General features: G+C 34.1%; 1 protein-coding gene across 1 annotated transcript in view; it reads left to right on the top strand.

Annotated features, from left to right (window-relative positions):
- The first annotated feature begins 11,506 nt into the window (after positions 1-11,506).
- Positions 11,507-20,287, top strand: part of LOC138306669 (fasciclin-1-like) — an 84,189-nt gene continuing 75,408 nt past the window's right edge. Inside the window, exon 1 of the mRNA XM_069247112.1 lies at positions 11,507-13,068. Within this exon, the coding sequence (XP_069103213.1) occupies positions 12,943-13,068 (126 nt within the window). The 5' untranslated portion in view covers positions 11,507-12,942. The remainder of the gene's footprint in view (positions 13,069-20,287) is intronic.

Raw genomic sequence — 20,287 nt, 5'->3', positions numbered from 1 at the left:
ATCGAACAAGTATTCGATACATTTGGCGTTTCCACTGTTCTATTGAATCGTATAATGAAAGTAATAATTGCAAACATTCTTGTAAATGTAATTTTGTTTCTAATAAAGTATTAATACAGCATTTGTATTAGGAAGTTCCCGTTTATGAATTGCATCTGGCAGCTGTAGAACTAAACGTCTCAATGATTTTTCCCAATTTTATATAATTAGTTTCCCAAATAAAGAAAAACTCTCTAAAATATACGTATTTCAAGAAAAATACTATGTAATTTTTTTCCCAATTGAAAAGGTACATGCCTCTGAAATTATTGAGTAAGAAAAAGCCGGATACTGAGGGGGTAGACCTTATGAAAACATCATGAAAAAGATCGTGAAGTCCCGTTTTAACTGACAACCCCCTACAATATGCCACACAGTTGTATAGCAAAAGATTCCATTAGACACGTTCACTAAATATGACATTAAATGCATACGTTACTTCATCATAACCAACGTAATCGATGTACAGTGTAATCATCCACATTGGAAAGTGTAGTGGAGCGGCATAACAAGCCTAATTTTAATAATATTTGAAATAACCCATGCGAGAAACCTTTAATAATGGATTTTGTTTAGTTTAGCGAAGTTTTACTTGTGTGATAAAACATATTGGGACTATGACTAATTGCTTTTTGCATTGACTTAATTAATTTCATATTTTTATGGTTTACGACTTTTTCATTGCTATTTTTTTAATTTGCAATTTATAGTTATATTTTTGTATATGGTTCTCCTGTGCTGTGGTTGGAAAACGTTCGCGGCGAATATTTTCACAATTACCAAACAATTGTCCGTGAAATTCAACCGCGTGGAGAAGTAAGCTGATGAGGACCGCTCATGGGTTTCTGGCGAAGTTAGGTTTAGTACATTAGAAATACGTTATTGAGTGACCAAACCCACCAGTCCGCATGTACATAAAGCAAGAAATTTGCCAACCAAAAATGAATTCAAACTTTAACACGAGCAACGATACTCGATAAGTTTACTAATGCCGTAGAAAAACAATCGATATAAACATGTATTGTGTATTATCACTATTCACGAAGAAAAAAATATATTAAAATGAAACATTGTCAGAGTTACTTCCCTTCTCCCAAAACAAATGTTGTGTCGTGCATGCACCAGAATATTATATTTCCGAATAATTAATTTAAACCCACTACGTTATTTGATGATGATCATAATATCATCATGGTTAAGGAGAAGAAGAAGAGGAAGAAGTTGATGATGATTATGGTAATGTTGATGAAAAAGTTAAACTGTATATTACAAAACGTGAAAAAAATGTTAAAATGTTAGAAAACCTCAAAATTGAAAAAAATGTCAACAATAATATTCTTATAAAACCAACCACCGTCTGACAGGAAACTCTCACTCCTTATCATATCAAACTTTTTACTGAAAAACTGATTGTCAAAAACACTCCTTCTTCGTTAGTACAACCATAATCACCCGAAACGATCGCAGTCCCTTTTCGATGGATAGTTTCAAACTCGCCTACTAATTTACAGCACTGTTTAGTATCAGTTTGTCATCTAATGATGACGGTAACTGCTTTGGGGATAATCGGCGAGTCTGAAATGTTTTAATATCAAAATCAAGCCATTGTGTTTAATCACTAATGACAATATTTTGAACTATTCTGACTGAATAGTTTGACAAACTGCATCCGTGATTCCGACAGTGCAAAATGTTATTGTTCACTGGTTTAAAATCTCCATTCCAAGTGTCCAGGTGCGTAGCACACTAGTGTTATTCCATCCTCGTGTGTAGTATACATGTACCAGTGCGATCCTATTAGCCAGATCAAAACAACTGGATACTTTTATACTTTTAAATACTTTTATAAAAGTAATATTTATTCCCTAGTTCGTACATAACACACTTTCTATACCATATCAACAAGTTATTCAGTAAAGTCAAGCAAGTTGATTAACGGAGATGTAGAAAACAAAATGCCACAATGAAATATTTTACTAGTTTGAAATAAATGAAATTTACGATTTAGATGTGTTGATCTTTGTTTGTTTGATTAACTAACGTTCTATTAACAGCAAGTTTTTAAGGGTCATGATCTGGTGAGTTTGATTTGCTCGTTTTATTTCAAAGATTTTAAAATATTGCCGTTAGTAAGTAAACTCCAAGGTTGTATTTCAATATTTACACAGTTCAGACCCATCGATTCCCTCTAAAGCTGTTACCGCCATCATCAGAAGTCAGGCTGATGATTGAGTACGGCATCCTTTTACGGAACAAATTAATATCACATATAGATGAAGTCAACATGGATTTAAGGCGGCCCCTTTAAGTTGTTCCTCGTTAAGATTTCCGGCCTCTCATTGAAATAACATTTTATTGAATACAAATCAGATACATCAACAAACCAGCAATGCAAAGGGTACCTGTTTATAACAAAATTGACCCATAATATTTTAATCACCTGTATCCAATGTTCCGGTCGACTGGTCAGTTTGACCAGCTGGGCGTGTCGGAGTGGACACATTCTGTCTGATTTGTCCATGTTGACATTTAATAGATTTAAATGGATCTCAAGTAGTGGAAAGTGTGGCATTTGTAAAAACCGACAATGTGACTCACGCTTTGTCACTTCCTGGACACGACCAACCAGAAAACGTCATCAAAAGAAAAGTGAAAATAGCAACTCAAGGTATTGTAAATCGGCTGTACACGTAGTCAAGTTACCGCCACCTTGTAATAGGAAATTTGCGGTTTTATGTGTAGATACGTACCCAGTACACTGAATATGACGATAAAACTTGTGGTATTTATAAAGTAAAGCTGCTATTAAATGTTTGGGTTACGGATAATAGCTTTATTGGTTATGTCGTTAGCGGATAACGGGGATGATATCAAGCCGGATATTAAATCAGATTAATTGTGATTTAATAATGAATGTATGAAATTGTCAACACTTAGAAAATAGCACACGCATGAAATGTCACCATGGCACGTACTTGCTTTGATTTGGTTGATCATATTTATATCTTGTTAACAGCCAGGGTTATTTGAGGACGGTCTCCAATGTGTGCAATGTGTTGCAGTGAATGGATGTATGCCTGTTATGGGAGGCAATGGTATACATGTATGCATCAGCACTATGCAGTATCCGATGTGCTTATACACAAAATATCGATTACCCCCCCGCTCGTTCTAACAATATTCTATATATATGTTTACGTATTTGGGAAAAACACATATATGTAACATAATGGAAAGAACACACAAATGTAGTGACGGATAGGAAATCTTATATTTGATAACATTTAGTCAAACAAATTATTTGTGCAAGTATTTGTTTTCAACATCTAGTGTCAAGAATTGATGGAGGTTCCAATTATCGATATTGTCGATTTTTTATATCTGCAACGTGTTATCCCGATATGATATATCAATTATGGACGTTTTGTTGTTGTCCATATGGTGATATAAGTATAACACCTTGGTAAAATCAAATAACGACCGAGAGGAAAATTGAAGCATGTCTAAAATAAACGCGTGTATCTTCTCTAATATAAATGTATATATCCTCTCAAAAATAAATGCGTGTATCCTCTCAAATATAAATGTATATATCCTCTCTAATATAAATGTATGTATCCTCTTTAATATAAATGTATGTATCCTCTATTATATAAATGTATGTATCCTCTCTAATATAAATGTATATATCCTCTATAATATAAATGTATGTATCTTATATAATATAAATGTAAGTATCCTCTATAATGCAAATGTATGTATCTTATATAATATAAATGTATGTATCCTCTCTAATATAAATGTATGTATCTTATATAATATAAATGTAAGTATCCTCTATAATGCAAATGTATGTATCTTATATAATATAAATGTATGTATCCTCTCTAATATAAATATATGTATCCTCTCTAATATAAATGTATGTATCTTATATAATATAAATGTATGTATCCTCTCTAATATAAATGTATGTATCCTATATAATATAAATGTAAGTATCCTCTATAATGCAAATGTATGTATCTTCTATAATATAAATGTATGTATCCTCTCTAATATAAATGTATGTATCCTCTCTAATATAAATGTATGTATCCTCTATAATATAAATGTATGTATCCTCTATAATATAAATGTATGTATCCTCTCTAATATAAATGTATGTATCCTCTATAATATAAATGTATGTATCCTATATAATATAAATGTATGTATCCTCTATAATATAAATGTATGTATCCTCTCTTATATAAATGTATGTATCCTATATAAAAAATGTATATATCCTATATAATATAAATGTATGTATCCTCTCTACTATAAATGTATGTATCCTCTCTAATATATGTATGTATCCTCTCATAATATAAATGTATGTATCCTCTCTAATATAAATGTATGTATCCTATATAATATAAATGTATGTATCCTCTATAATATAAATGTATGTATCTTATATAATATAAATGTATGTATCCTCTCTAATATAAATGTATGTATCCTCTCTAATATAAATGTATGTATCCTCTATAATATAAATGTATGTATCCTCTCTAATATAAATGTATGTATCCTATATAATATAAATGTAAGTATCCTCTATAATGCAAATGTATGTATCTTCTATAATATAAATGTATGTATCCTCTCTAATATAAATGTATGTATCCTCTCTAATATAAATGTATGTATCTTATATAATATAAATGTATGTATCCTCTCTAATATAAACTCTCTAATATAAATGTATGTATCTTATATAATATAAATGTAAGTATCCTCTATAATGCAAATGTATGTATCCTCTATAATATAAATGTATGTATCCTCTCTAATATAAATGTATGTATCCTCTCTAATATAAATGTATGTATCCTCTATAATATAAATGTATGTATCCTCTATAATATAAATGTATGTATCCTCTCTAATATAAATGTAGGTATCCTCTATAAAATAAATGTATGTATCCTATATAATATAAATGTATGTATCCTCTATAATATAAATGTATGTATCCTCTCTTATATAAATGTATGTATCCTATATAAATAAATGTATGTATCCTATATAATATAAATGTATGTATCCTCTCTACTATAAATGTATGTTTCCTCTCTATTATAAATGTATGTATCTTATATAATATAAATGTATGTATCCTCTCTAATATAAATGTATGTATCTTATATAATATAAATGTATGTATCCTCTCTAATATATATGTATGTATCCTCTCTAATATAAATGTATGTATCCTCTATAATATAAATGTATGTATCCTCTCTAATATAAATGTATGTATCCTCTATAATATAAATGTATGTATCCTCTCTAATATAAATGTATGTATCCTCTCTAATATAAATGTATGTATCCTCTATAATATAAATGTATGTATCCTATATAATATAAATGTAAGTATCCTCTATAATGCAAATATATGTATCTTATATAATATAAATGTATGTATCCTCTCTAGTATAAATATATGTATCTTATATAATATAAATGTATGTATCCTCTCTAATATAATGTATGTATCCTCTATAATATAAATGTATGTATCCTCTATAATATAAATGTAAATATCCTCTATAATGCAAATATATGTATCTTATATAATATAAATGTATGTATCCTCTCTAGTATAAATATATGTATCTTATATAATATAAATGTATGTATCCTCTCTAATATAATGTATGTATCCTATACAATATAAATGTAAGTATCCTTTATAATGCAAATATATGTATCTTATATAATATAAATGTATGTATCCTCTCTCCATTTGCAAAGTTTGTTACTTCAGCGGATGTGTTTAGTGTTTCATCTTTATTGAAGATATCGAAAATGCCTTGATATTTAATGTTACGTGTACCTGTGTATAGGTTTTCACTCCATTCATAAATATTCGATTCTTTGCGTATACAAATGTAAATACACAACACCTGAACCTTGTCTAAACTCGTTAAGTTTATTTCGGCGGCTTTGCCAATCTAGCAAGAAAATACATGTAAATGATTTAATGTTATATGCCTTTTTTTTGTTAATGTAAAAAATTAATTGAAGCCCTCGGCAAAACCCTCTTCATAACCATGCGATACTTTTTCAATATTCAGAACGTGTATATTCTTATAATAATCCCAAAAAAATATACATATCTCATTTTTTGGTATACATTTGGTCAATTAAGAACTCAAATCATAGAGTCTTCTAATTTGTTTCCATTAATGTTATTTGTGATGCATTGTGATAAAATCCTAATTGATATTTCCCTCCCGTGAAAACCTGCACATTTCCTTTAATGGTGTTCTATGGGTATTAATTAACTGGCTGTTTACTCTAACGGATGTAGGGAGGTATAAATAGTTATTTATATCTCTGTGATCACACACCGTGCCGGGACCGGCCGGTAATTATACTGTTTAAAAAGAGTTTTTAAATCTGTGCAGTAATCTCTTGTGTCAATCGGTATGATATATAATTAATGTGTCGCTTCCCAGATGTTTTACAGGAACACTGTAGTGGAGATGGGACTAGACTGACTGCCACAAAAGAGTGGTTTACATGGGAAAAAACCTATAACTATTAAACTTCAGAATCACAGAGGCGACACCTCACTTCTGACCAAGACTTGATTTGGGAAGCGAAACTGAGTTCTGCCCCCTGGCATAAAAAACACATCGTGTTCTATAAAAGTGATCTTATATCGGCTGCGGCTTAGCGCCCTTGACTATTGACTAGGTTGTATTGAACTAATCAAGGTTTTACCAACAGTTCATGATCTTAAGGACGTTACTTTCACCGTCCTGCAGCTAGGGCGTTGTAATTGTACCTGCTGCCCCCCTTGCATGACACGCTAGTGTAAAAGGCGACTAATATTGGGACATAATATTTTATTTTCTTCCTAACTGACTTTTTTTTTTCTTAACGTCTCCCTTGATAATCGTCTTCTTTTTTGTCATGAATTGAGCTCTCGCCCTTTTGAGGTAGGCTTTGGGTTATATCCCTGGAATAAATACACCATAAACTAAAACATTGGTAGTGTCAAACACGGAAAACAGTTGTTCCACTCTTTATTCTTAGCGCTAAGTAGACGCACAAACGACTATGGTGTGTGTTGGACAGGGGACATAACCCAGAGGCTCCACTGTAGTATAAAAATGTGGTTTGATTTATTGTATTTACATTTTATTAAGAGTTAGAGTCATAAAAGAACGGCCTCCCTTGTGTGTGTTGTCTTGCGAGTGTGATGTCCTTTTTATAGTGCTATATCACTTGAGCATGACGCTAAAGACATCAAGCAAGACACCCAACCCGGTCACATTATACTGACAACGGGCGAATCAGTCGTCCAACTCTCTTAATGCTGAGCGCTAAGCAGTAGCAAAAACTACCACTTTTATGGACCATGGTGTATCTAAGTCGGGTGACAGAGGCCAGGGCCTACCTCATAAGGGCGAGCGTTTAACCGAAAGCCAAAAGTGAGGCGAGGTCAAGGGAAACGTTAGGAAGAAGAAAGATAAGATCCTAAATTTAGTCGCCTTTTACGCACATGCAATAGGGACAGAGAGTACAATTGTAATAGTCCAGTAAATATAGGGTGTTACCCGAAAATGATTGCAATAGATTGTATTCTTTGTTTTTCATTTAAGCAATAAACTGTTACCAGATTGGACATACAGTTGATATGAAGCCCATCCGGAAGGAAGATAAATAGAATGGCGCCCATTAGGGCGCCATGAATATTTATCTTTCGGACGGATGGGCTTCATATCAACTGTATGTCCAATCTGGTAACAGTTTATTACTTATATTTCCATTACGATCATTCGAATTCAAATCTACACACGTATATCCTTTAAATTTCCCGCTTGCGCTAGTGTTGACGTCACCAAGTTCAATAGACGGAACAGCAATAGCATCAACTTCTGAATATAGTTCAACACAAAACGGTTTGAAACAAGTGAACAAATGAAAATTATGCGATGACGTTTTTTTAATACAAGTGATTTTGTCAACACGATAATACTATTAGATTTCATAGACTACACAACTTTAAAACCACTTTTGAAATTATTTGACCGTTATGTATAGGCGTAAGTATACATTGAATACATTGTCAGTGACGCGGCGGAAACGTTAGATATTCATACGCTTGACCAGATTGGAGTTCATAGCCAGATATTGCCCATCTGGTTTAACATAGATTAAACGGGAAACTGAAAGTAGAATGGAAATAAAGTAAGATTGAAGTTTCTTTTTGTTCAAATATTTGAATAGGTCAGTTTTTCATTTTTCATAATGGAAGCCGATGAGGGTTACATAATTTTCAATGAGATAATGGAATAAAATAAAAGTTCAATTTCAGTTTTATAGCTGAAAATCATCACAGTTCTGATTTATTTGCTGGCAAAATATTATGACAAACGAATGAAACATGTTCCAAAAATTAAGATTTTTGTGTTGCAGATTTATGGCCTTAAGACATATTTTGGTATTCAGCCAAATTAACGTGATAGGGAGTTTTTACTGCTAAATAATATATGTATATTTATACCGTTTTTAGAACAAATGATGAAAATAACAAGTACAAAATATACAAAAAAGTCATAACATATTTGGAAGCATTTACTTTTTTATTTTTCCGAAATATTAGCCACCAAAATGGATGTTTTTCCCAAAATCCAGTCAACTTGACAGGTTAATATCTAGTTTTTCTTTTCTAGCTAATGTATTATCGGTCATGAATTAATATCAAAGAAAAAGTTAACCTTTAAGACATAAATCATAAATGTTCTTATTTTTCAGGTGGTGGAAAAAACCGCCTTTCCGAACATATGATTTTGGCAACTTTTGTATGTTAAAATACGAAGATCCTCCAACTCAAAAGCAGAAAACAAATTATGTTACAATTATTTTGAGGTTATATGCCTTTTTCGTATTTTTACTGGATTGTAAAATTGAAAGCGCCAACGGAGACGTTAGGAAGAAGAGAAAAGATAATATCCTGAATTCAGACGCCTCTAACGATCAGGGACGTTACAGGGTTTAGTGTGCTGTTCAATATCGTAGGGGGCATGGCTTATGAGACAACACTTTATCAACGACAAAAGTCTCTTTATTTGCTGCCCTATTGCATGATCTTAAAATGCGACAAAATTGAGGATCTTGGGTTTCCCTTGAAACCAGCTCACTTTTGGCCTTCTGTTGAGCGCTCGCCCCTTTGAAATAGGCTCTGGATTCTGTCCCCTGGCCGAGAAACACAAGTCTATAAAAGTGGTAGTTACGCTTAGCACTCAGTATTCCGGGAGCAGGTTCACCCGTTGTCAGTAAAATGTGACCGAGTCGGGTGTGTTGCTTGGTGTCTTCGGTGGCATGTTTCAGTAATATAGCACCATAAAAAGGGCAGCAGTTCCGCTATACCAGAAGACATAGCACAAACATACCGCAGTCTCCCAAAACAAGCACCTCGCACATCACACACGCTACAAACTTCATACATGGGAGGCCTCCTTACATGACCCTGGCTGTTAATAAGACGTTAATTAACCAAACAAACACACAAAAGATAAGAATCATATTCAAAAGAGACAACACACTTTGTACATTATGTATTTTAAATTGTGTGTAGGGTGGGTGTCGTTTTATGGAGTCTTGCTGAATTAAATTATTTAGATTTTGAATCTGATATATGAAATATTTGATCGGATCCTCAAAATGTAGAAAATTGAATTGTATACAACAAATTATTTACTGAATACACATTATACACTTCATTGGTATCTCGTTAGCCTAATACCATCGGCTGGATGTTAAATTTAATTTTGAACATAGCGTACAGTTACAGTACTCATATGTATTACATATATATTACATACTCAGTATGTAATATGTAAATTGACGTGTGACACTTTAATGAAATTTATTGTATTGAATTTAAAAGAGACACGGCATGAAGATACCGTAGCCCCCCCAAAACACTCTCACATGCAATATACTTACAAATGCAAAGGAAATATGCGAACTTTAAGTCGGCATACATTTCAGTTTTGCCTATGACATTACAATGCAATTGTTTGGTGTCATAACTTACACGTGGGTTTTTGCCCTGCATGTATGCATTAAAATTGTACCTGTAGCCCATATTGCATGATCTAAAAGGCTAGTTATCTTTTCTCTTCTTTCTACCTTACATTTTTCTTTCTAATGCCTCCCTTGACACCACCTCACATTTGGCTTATCAGCTGAACGCTCGCCCCTGTGAAGAAGGCTCTGAATTCTGCGCCTGGCCGAGCAACACCATAAACTATAAAAGTAGTTTCTGCTTATGATTAGTGTTCAGCATACCGAGAGTGGGACGACTGTATTGTCAGTTAACAATATAATGTGATCGCAGTGAGTGTGCTTATTTGGTGTATTTGGTGGCATGTGTCTATACAAAGGAAATAGTTCCTTTATTATTGAACACGATCATACCAAATATACATGTACCAAATAACACGCTCTAAGCGCTTCACTTTACGCTACACACCGTATACAGGGGAGGTTATCCTCAGATGTCACTTGTTGCTATTAGGACGTTCATGTAATCAAACAAACAAACAAACAAAAAGTGTCTTACGTGATATGAGACATCCACCTAAAGCTTTACCGTTATCGGTTAATTAGGATAATCTTATTTTCACAGACTGAATGAACGTTACAAAATGTGGCCACACATTTCCTTTCCCTAGTCATCCAATCATTTAAATGGAATTTAACAAAGTTGCTGTTAGAGGGACGTGTACATTTACCGCACACTTCACTGTCGGTGAACGAAGAATTCAGTCCAAATGCCTGTATCATTATAAATTACTGAACGAATTATTCACTGCATATTGAAGGGACGCATGTATTTATATTTCAATGAACGAAGGATTCAGTCAAAATATGTGTGCCATTATATCATTAACTAACAGGACTATTACTTAAAAGGACAGACATATAAATCCTATGTTATAGTAATGGTTCCGTTTGAAATGTTTGACTTTCATACACTGTTCTCCAAAAGTTCTGTCACATATAAGATTTGCTGACAATTTATCTTTAACAAATCTCGAAGAAGCAAACAATGAGTTAGAGATGATAAATAAGTTGATAGATAATGTTTAAAAATGACCATATCAAAAAGGTTTACATATTTCTATACTTTATGTATATTTGTGAAAATGCATGTGTAACACAACTTTTGGAGGGAAGTTATAATATATATCCACAGGAAGTATCCCATTAATATAATTAACATATAGTTACGAAAAAATTAATCAGTCACAGTGTGTGATTTATCATCCTCCGTAAGTTGATCAGTATACACAGTCCCATGGAGTGATTTCCACCCCGTCCTACCTACGTTAACGCCTCACCGCCCCTAAATACTTCACGGATCAGTGAACCCATTCACTGTCTCGGCTCTCGTACGTTTGAAATGAAATGTTTCACTGCAGTTAACTCACAACTCCTGGTCATTACGACATTTACCACGTAGGGCTCATGGCGATCTGATAGATACACAGACTTGTATTTATGTGGATCCTTTATTCTCTCGTAATACGATCACAATAGGAGGCCAGCAAAGCGTTACGGCGTAGTGTTAACTTTCTAAGGGACAAGATATACGTCAAAGTTTCACATAACACTGTTTACATTCAATCAGGCATGTTCCAAATGTGATCCAGGTTGTGTTCGTCGACTCTGCCAAAATTTGAAGCGTTCGTCTTTGATACTTTTAGTGATTTTTGGAAATAAGTGAATGAAATCTGTGTATAAATGCACGTGACGACTATCGTTATTACACAGTATTCTTGAGGAAGTCGGCAGCAGGTTTTTTAATAGGAAAACAAGACGTTTATTTGATGACGTAAAAAAGTGAACGAATTAAGTAATAGTTCTATGAAAAGTGACCGTCATATTTGTGCGGAGGTATATTATTGTAATGTATGTTCATTATCCAAGTGATGCATTCAGGCGGATTCTGAAAGATGTTAAGTTATAGAGGAATTTGATAGCTTTCTCATTCATGTGCCGCTGGAAAGTATAAATCACCAGGAAATTCAAATTGAAATGTCTAAAGGGATCTTACACGTGTTTAATATCGGAAGTGAACTTCCAGAGATGCAATAATGAAACGGTGAAGTCGTTATATTCATTTTGACTCGTCCGCTGTGATCCATTTCGTGAGCTAAAATTGCTGGATATTACAGGCAACGTCATATAAATTTAGATTAATTAAAAACACCAATAATTTCCTAATTAAACTGAATGAATTAGTAACAAGACAATCTGACTGTTTTTCCTATACACAAAATCGACTATCGGCAAAATTTCAACAAAAATATCTTTCCAGATTCAAAAAACCACTTCCCGGAATTGATAACCTTTTCACCATTAACAGGAACATTTGTATCACTTTATGGACTTAAGCATCGGTATTATTTAAAGCCCTCACGGATGTATGATATTTAATGTCCTAGTATTAATGCTTTCTGTGTACACGCACACTGGCTGTCATCATTCTATATAGTCATTGGTCTACTCCAGCTATAGTACGGTAACAACCACTACATAGACAATACGGATACTTTCAATGCATTAAACATATCCCAAAGAAAATGTGCCATTCATAACATTTAACAACTGTACGAACTGGAGAAAAAGTGTTAGATATATGATGGTTTAGTAACGTATAGAGGTTCGGGTTACTTCCACGCTTGCCACCTGGCGTTTAAATACCAGTTTCTACACATGTATATGATGTTGTGCGTTGATCACCAATTGCCCATTTACTGACGTCGCATACCATTTGGTGTCCACGAGACTCAACATTACAGTGAAGTTACACACTATTTATTCAAAATGGAGAGTTCTATAGTGTTCTGTACTATTCTGTGTATTTTATTTGTTGGAATTAGCAGTACATTTGCATTTGGGAATACGATGACCTTAGCTGAACTCATCGCGGATAACAACAGACTGCGAAAGGTAAGTCATATTACATACAGTACTAATAAACATCGTTATCTCGAAGAATTACCAATTAAGATGTTTATACTCGTTAATGCGAAATATTGGAAAAGCTTGAAAGTTTTTTCTTCGAGATAACACAATTAAACTCTGTTAAGGATGGTTTACACAATCATATGCATCATAATTTTATGTGATGTATCTGAAAGGTCTTGAAATACAGGGGCATATAACTGTTCCCTGAACACACAAAAAATGTTACAAAATTGGCGTTGTGTTTCCATGACTACATAAGTTTCATCCCCATGGTAACAGACTAAAGTGTCTCCATGGCTAGGAGTCATTGTTATTATGTGTTACTGTTTCCACGATTACGAATCATGTTGCCTTGGTAAGAAGCCTTTTTGTTCTCGTGGTCAATATTTTATGGCTTCTTACTACGTTTCATTTATACAATACGATCATGTTTCAATGTTTCCAGTAAGGCTGTGTTTAACAACCTGTCCTCATTTTAAGCAAGATGATATCCAAGGTACGAAATTTTATTTCAGCTACCCTGATTAAACAATGTATGTGTTGGTAAGAGAAAACATTCTCGGTTTGATTTATTTGAGTTGCTGAAAATCCTGTAGGTTGCAACATTGAGAACGTAAATATCGACATTTGTTATAAAGCGAGAAATTATACGAAAATCCTAATAGCTTACCATGGTCACGTGGATTAAGGATTTCGATATATCTGTTTATTGTTTCTTATTTTTAGAAAGTGTCACAATACATCCTGATGGTGTTCTGCAGGGTGATGCTCTTAGGGAATTGTTATTTATTTGTTGTTGTTGTTGGGATTTTTCTTTCTTTTTTTCGATAAATATATGAAACCTTGCAGATGTTTGGTTTTAGCCGGTTGATATAACGCAATGTTATCTTCACCACATAGCTATATTGAAATTACCCCTGCCAATTGATGAGTTTGATGTTTGATACTTATAATGCGGATTTGCTTTTTCTATCAGTCGGTATACCCGTTGGTATATTACACTGGGGATCCGGGTTCGATGCCTGGTCGACGATCCTGAATTCGCATTTTGCTGTACTCATAGTGCACGATAGAAACATGCCGAATTTGATGAATTTAATGAGCGACGATTGTGATCAAGGCCCGAAGGATTGTAATCATGGAGTTCCATCATAAAATCAACTCAGGGTCATGACAATTTAATGTCCCACACACAAGCAAATCATCGTAGTTGTAAATACCATTGCTGTCCAAGTGAATATGTAAATTGTGTATATAGCTGAAAGTACAAACTCCATCTTGTATTGATCGACTTGACATTTGTATAAAAGCATTTCCAAAGGGTCAAGCATTCTTGATCTTATGGCATGGGTGGGAATCAAAATGTAATGAAATTGCGGTTTTTTATAAGTCTTTTCGTTAAAGGTCAGACATCACACAGCAATTTATTTAAACTTAGTTGTATATTGATTCGATATGTTTTCAACATGTTTATACTTTCACAGTATATGAACGTTTCTGCTCCATGGCGGTCAATGAACTGAACCGGTTCTAATAGTACTAAATGCGATGTGTGATATATATTACATGCAAAGGATGTGCTTATGTAAAACCAAACTCAATATTGGATGTGAAGTCTCAATTACCTATAAACTTTGATTATAGTATCACCAAACCATTACTTTATTTTAAAGTCCGGTACATGTATATCTTTGATATTTTCACGTTATCGTTTCTAGTCAATATTTGACTCTAATGTGGCACAATAAAAAGCACAGATTCGCCAAAAAAACCTGACCTGGCGTGTCTGCGCTGCCCTCCATCAAGCATTACGTTATTGCATAATGTGCCTAAATTTGTTATGTAATCGTTTCTCTTCCTAACTGACTTTCTAATTGCTAACGTCCTTTACACCACCTCCTGACGTTTGACCGAATGGCGCGTTCACCTCTGTGAGGAATAATCTGAGGTCTGTCTACTGACATAATGATTAGAAGTGATTTCGGCTCCTACGTTGATGGGTGACCGGGATCGATGTGCTATTTGGTGTATGTAACAGTACAGGTCAGTAAGATAGCACTACAAATTAGACATGGGTTCCATTTTTAGACAACACCAACATACCACAGTTTCCCTGTATGCACTCAGCGCACGTAACTCTCATCACATCGACTGTACAGTATTTGCCCGGTCTGACATAGAACTGTCAATGGGAGTAGCAACAGAGTCATCTAACAGCTATTCGACCCACTGACACACAAGAATGAATGACCAGGCCCCGATTTCTCGAAACAAAATTAAGTCATAATTTTTCATATAAAGAAGAAAAACTTAAGTTTTGACTTAAGTCTGCACTTTTGTTTCGAGAAATCGGGGCCAGGGCTGTTCTCATGAATAGTCCTTAACTTCAATGAACTTCTTCACTTTAAAAAAGAGATATTGATGAAACGGACCCTGTTAAGCTATAGATATATGACGGCAATGGAAATAAATCAAATATATCCTTAGGCTTTAGGCTGACATTAACTGTATTTACTGCGGAATGTGATGAACTTTGATTGATTATACACTTCATCTTAAGACATAACCACGTTTTGGTACAGAGAGATAGATGGGGGCGAAAGTGGGTAAATGAAGGAGACACAATATTGAAAAATAGAAGTCGACGGAAATATAATTTCATGCACATGGAAGAGAATACTGGTGTAAAGACAAACACATTTGTTGCGTAAGATGCGGCCTCTATAAGTACATTCAACATCTCACATCGATCCCGGTTCCTTCAATCCCGAGACTAAGTGAGGCTAAACTAGTAATTTTCTACTCGGAAATTTTAAACATTTTCACGATAATATTCACCTTGCGAGACGAAAATCAACTTTTCACAAAAAAAAAGTCTTGCTGCGCTCAAGATTGATTTTTATTATAATAAATAGAACGAAACTGAAATGAAATTTCAAAACACATTTGTATAACGTCTGCACTTTAATACTAGTGCAATTCTCGTGAGTTTCTGTGACAGTAGACTAGGACAATCCTCCAGTCTTTGTCACTGACACAGTATTACCATAATCTGTATTTAAACACGTTGTATCATACTACTCAATATGTAAATATTGTAAATTTTTCCTCGTCAACTATGTATTATATCATCGCATGAAATTTAAATCCCTCCGTATTTACACACTTTCACTACTTATTTCCCTTTTTGTCGACAAGCATCTCCTTTTGTCTAAACTAATTTTACAAAACTACATAAATTATCTCTCCTCTTACTAAGTACTTCCATTTGCTACATCAGTTATCTGTAATTCTAAATTTTACAGACATTTTGTCTATTATCTTCCTTTTTTGGGGTAATCATTATAAATTATCTCCCTTTATTGGTTATCTCTCTTTTAGCTTGTTTCCTTGTTTCATAAGTTTCCTTTATTGAGTCGTCAATTTTCTCCCTTTGATAATAAATTATATGTATTTCAGTATTGGCTTTACCGTGATATCCCACCAATAGAATAAACATTTAGTATATGTGTAGTTAAAATCATGACAACAACTTCTTTTGGCTTTGCATCCACATAATCAAATACTCGGGTCCAAGGTAGCCGAAAAATTAGGTGTCCACACATTCTGTTTTTGGTCGTAATTAACATTAAGTGATTAGGATGACTTGTTTGTCTATAGGTAGTATATAACTATGTAGGGTGTGCTGTTTGGCGTCTTCATGTGACATGCTTCAGTGAAATAGCGTTATAAAAAGGGCAAGAGTCCCCCCTATTACAATGAATCTCAATATAACAACAAACTGCAGCCTTCCAAAACACACACGAACATTACACAGGCAACGCTCCGCTTTACAGACGGGGCCGTCCCTGAATGACCATGCTTGTTGATAACACGGACGTAATTTATACAACCAACTAATATTGCATTGGGGGAGACCATCCATAAATAGTTTAAGCTATCAATAGGACGATCAATCCACCAAGAAAGCAATCAACCGTTTATATGTATGTTGAACATAGACCAGGACCTAACAGAAGATCGAAGATTTTTCTCCAAATAATCTGGTTTTTCTTCAACTCAATAAATGTCAGCAGAACGAAGCAAAATCACGCGGCGTCATCGTTGATATTAGTTGTGTAGTGTGAAGAATTTGAATGCGACTGGGACCATAGTGTACCAGTCATGTCCAGTTCTAACAAGGATCTGAATATCTCTAACGATTCGTCACGGATCCGCAGAAGACTCATCATTGATCAAGAACTCTTTTTTAGATAGACAATTTACATAATTGTATTCTTATATCAATATTCATAGATTTCATTTACACCCTTAACGTATTTTTCCGATATCACTATATTTCCAGTATAAGGCATGGCATCACCATAGGATCCACTATACAAGAAGACACAACACGAACATACCGCAGTCTCCCAAAACACGCACCTCGCACTACACACCGCATACATGGGATGCCGTCCATACATGACCCTGGCTGTTAATGAATCAAACAAACAAACAAAAGGTATACTTTTCGTGGGATGGTCTGTAACTAGAATTATTAAACAAAATATAAAAGCAATAAAATTGTAACTGATCTGTATAATTCGTCTCTTGTTTCTCCACCTTCATCATCTACTTTCCTGCCCCCTCTCCTTCTCATAATTTACGATTACCCTAAATCCTACCACAATACTCCTCACCTATCAAAATAAGGAAACAGACTAATGCGACGTGGATATTAAAAAAATCAATATACTGTACCAGACTATGTAAAAGTCTTTTTACAAAACATCGCCGCGTGATGTGATCACTAAAATCTAGAAAGAAAATGTCTAATTCTGTTACTTTACTATTTCTGCTGAAACATGCGCAGTTCATCCATGTTGTTATTTGATTTCATAGCCTCAGAACTGTTGATGCAATGATATCCCGTTCATTATTCACAAATTATTTTCAATTACTGCTCAAATCACTGTCTGAATCAAGTAGATGATACCAATGGCGTCATGTGACAATGTGTGTACATCACGTCGCGTGCTGCTGACGTCAACAGCCACCAGACGGCGCTGATGCCATTGTTGATGATTAAAACAAATATTGCTGTATATCAGACAAGATATGGCCGATTTGTTTCAATTCATAGTTTGATCCGATTTAACCAAAAGGAAATTATTTTACAGTCATTTTACCGTAACTCACGCAATAGGCCTATTTACACACAAAATGTAAAGAATATATTCCTTAGGTACGGGCTTGCCAATATTCGACATACAGATTGCTTGTATGAACACAAATACACAAGTTTTTCCCAAAATCAATACAGTATCATAAAACACATCAAAGATAATTTAAACAATTCCAGGACTGACAAAGCGTACTGTGATCGTTTTGAGTCATACTTATAAGTTATTGCCTGTGTCTAATTATCTTTTATAGCAAATAGTATGTTATGTGTTTACCTCGTCCTGTAAACCGCAGTGTCTCAACTCTTCGTTCATTCAGTGTAGACTGATCACGCGGGTAACCAACAATGATGATGGCCCCTGGCCGAGGTACACCAAAACCTGTAATAGTGGTAGCTTCTTCTCCTGCTTAGAGTTCAGCATAAATGGATGACTACTATAATTATTCCATTTGACAGTATGATGTTAAACGGTGAGATGTGAGGTAGGCTTTGGGTTCTGTCCCCTGGCCAAGACAAACATAGTCTATAAAAGCGGTAGTTTCTACTCCTGCTGAGAGTTCAGTATATAGGGAGTGGAACGACTGATTTACTCATTGCCAGTATAATATCTTCGGAGGCATGCTTAAGTGAGGTAACAGTATAAAAGGAGCATGCGATTCCACTATCACAAAGAGATACAACACAAACATACTGCTATATCCCCTGGGAAGGCCTTAGATAAACTGGCTGTAAAAATGACTCTAAAAACAACCAACCAACCTATAGAAAGTTAAATTGAAACTAAATTTGAATATCTAAATTTAAAATTCCTTACCCATTTAGAGATGTACTATTCACTGTACCATGTATCAACACAAACTCAATAATACCACCATAATCTTTACTGAACGCACCTTAAATATAGTGAGAGCACTCCCGGTTTGATAGCAAGTGGCAGGCGATGTAAGCAGATTTGATACAAAACCATAACATTTTACCATCCCAGAGTGACTTCACATAATTATTGAAAAGTGGTATGCGTATAAGTCAGATACTCACGTGTTTCCCTTTTAAGAAATGCAATTTAACAATATTTATAACCATTAAATCCATTTATCGAATTAAAGGTGTATTTAAACTACACGATCAATTCTCTCTATGGTTATTTCAAGTCGCCGTCCTTCATGAATTTTAAAAATGATATCGTTTATGCGGTCCTTGAACCACGTATATAGTTGATTTTGATCATATAAGGTTCAGTGTTTCCAAATCGAAGAAGGGAAGGATCGCACCAAGGGTATTAATAAAGGACAATCACCTTACATTTATGTTCCAAACCTTGTCTGGTATATCATATAATTCTTTTATCGACAATTGTAGGCAAACAGATATGGAGTTCGCTTCCCTAACCAGACGCGGGAAAAAGTCGTCATATAGGAATTTCTATAACGTTAGGCAAGCTTCCTGTATCTCATTCTACAGATTAAAATAATTGTGAAAATGTAGAGCACATATTGCAGTATTTTGTTGACACTTTGTATCTCAATCTACAGATTAAAACAATTGTGAAAATGTAGAGCACATATTGCAGTATTTTGTTGACACTTTGTATCTCAATCTACAGATTAAAACAATTGTGAAAATGTAGAGCACATATTGCAGTATTTTGTTGACACTGGTTATCATAAATAAAATAAAATTAATTTTTTTTGTAACAATGCGTTTTTAGCTCACCCTTCGAAGGCAGTGGGCCTATGGAATTACTCTGGAGTGTAGGCCTTATAAAAATATTGTGTAAAGTTTGAAATTCTTAAAAAAAAATAGTTGCATTTATTTCTGTGTCAATACAAGATAAATCACACAGTGTGTAAGTGTTTGATATGGTTAATTATCTTAATCGGAGAAACAGTGCAGGATAATTTCAAGAGACAAACTAGACCAGAATGTTAAGGTTATGGAACATATATGTAAGTGTTCTTATGCTAAACAACTGACTTTGCTGTATTTGCATTGAAGTCGACATTTGTAATTGTTTGTCTTTTAGTGAAAGAGAGG

Source organism: Argopecten irradians, chromosome 13 (genome assembly GCF_041381155.1).
Source record: "Argopecten irradians isolate NY chromosome 13, Ai_NY, whole genome shotgun sequence".
Classification (NCBI taxonomy): domain Eukaryota; kingdom Metazoa; phylum Mollusca; class Bivalvia; order Pectinida; family Pectinidae; genus Argopecten; species Argopecten irradians.
The sequence above is the reverse complement of the archived record's forward strand: the minus strand, read 5'-3'. Positions and strand labels throughout refer to the sequence as shown.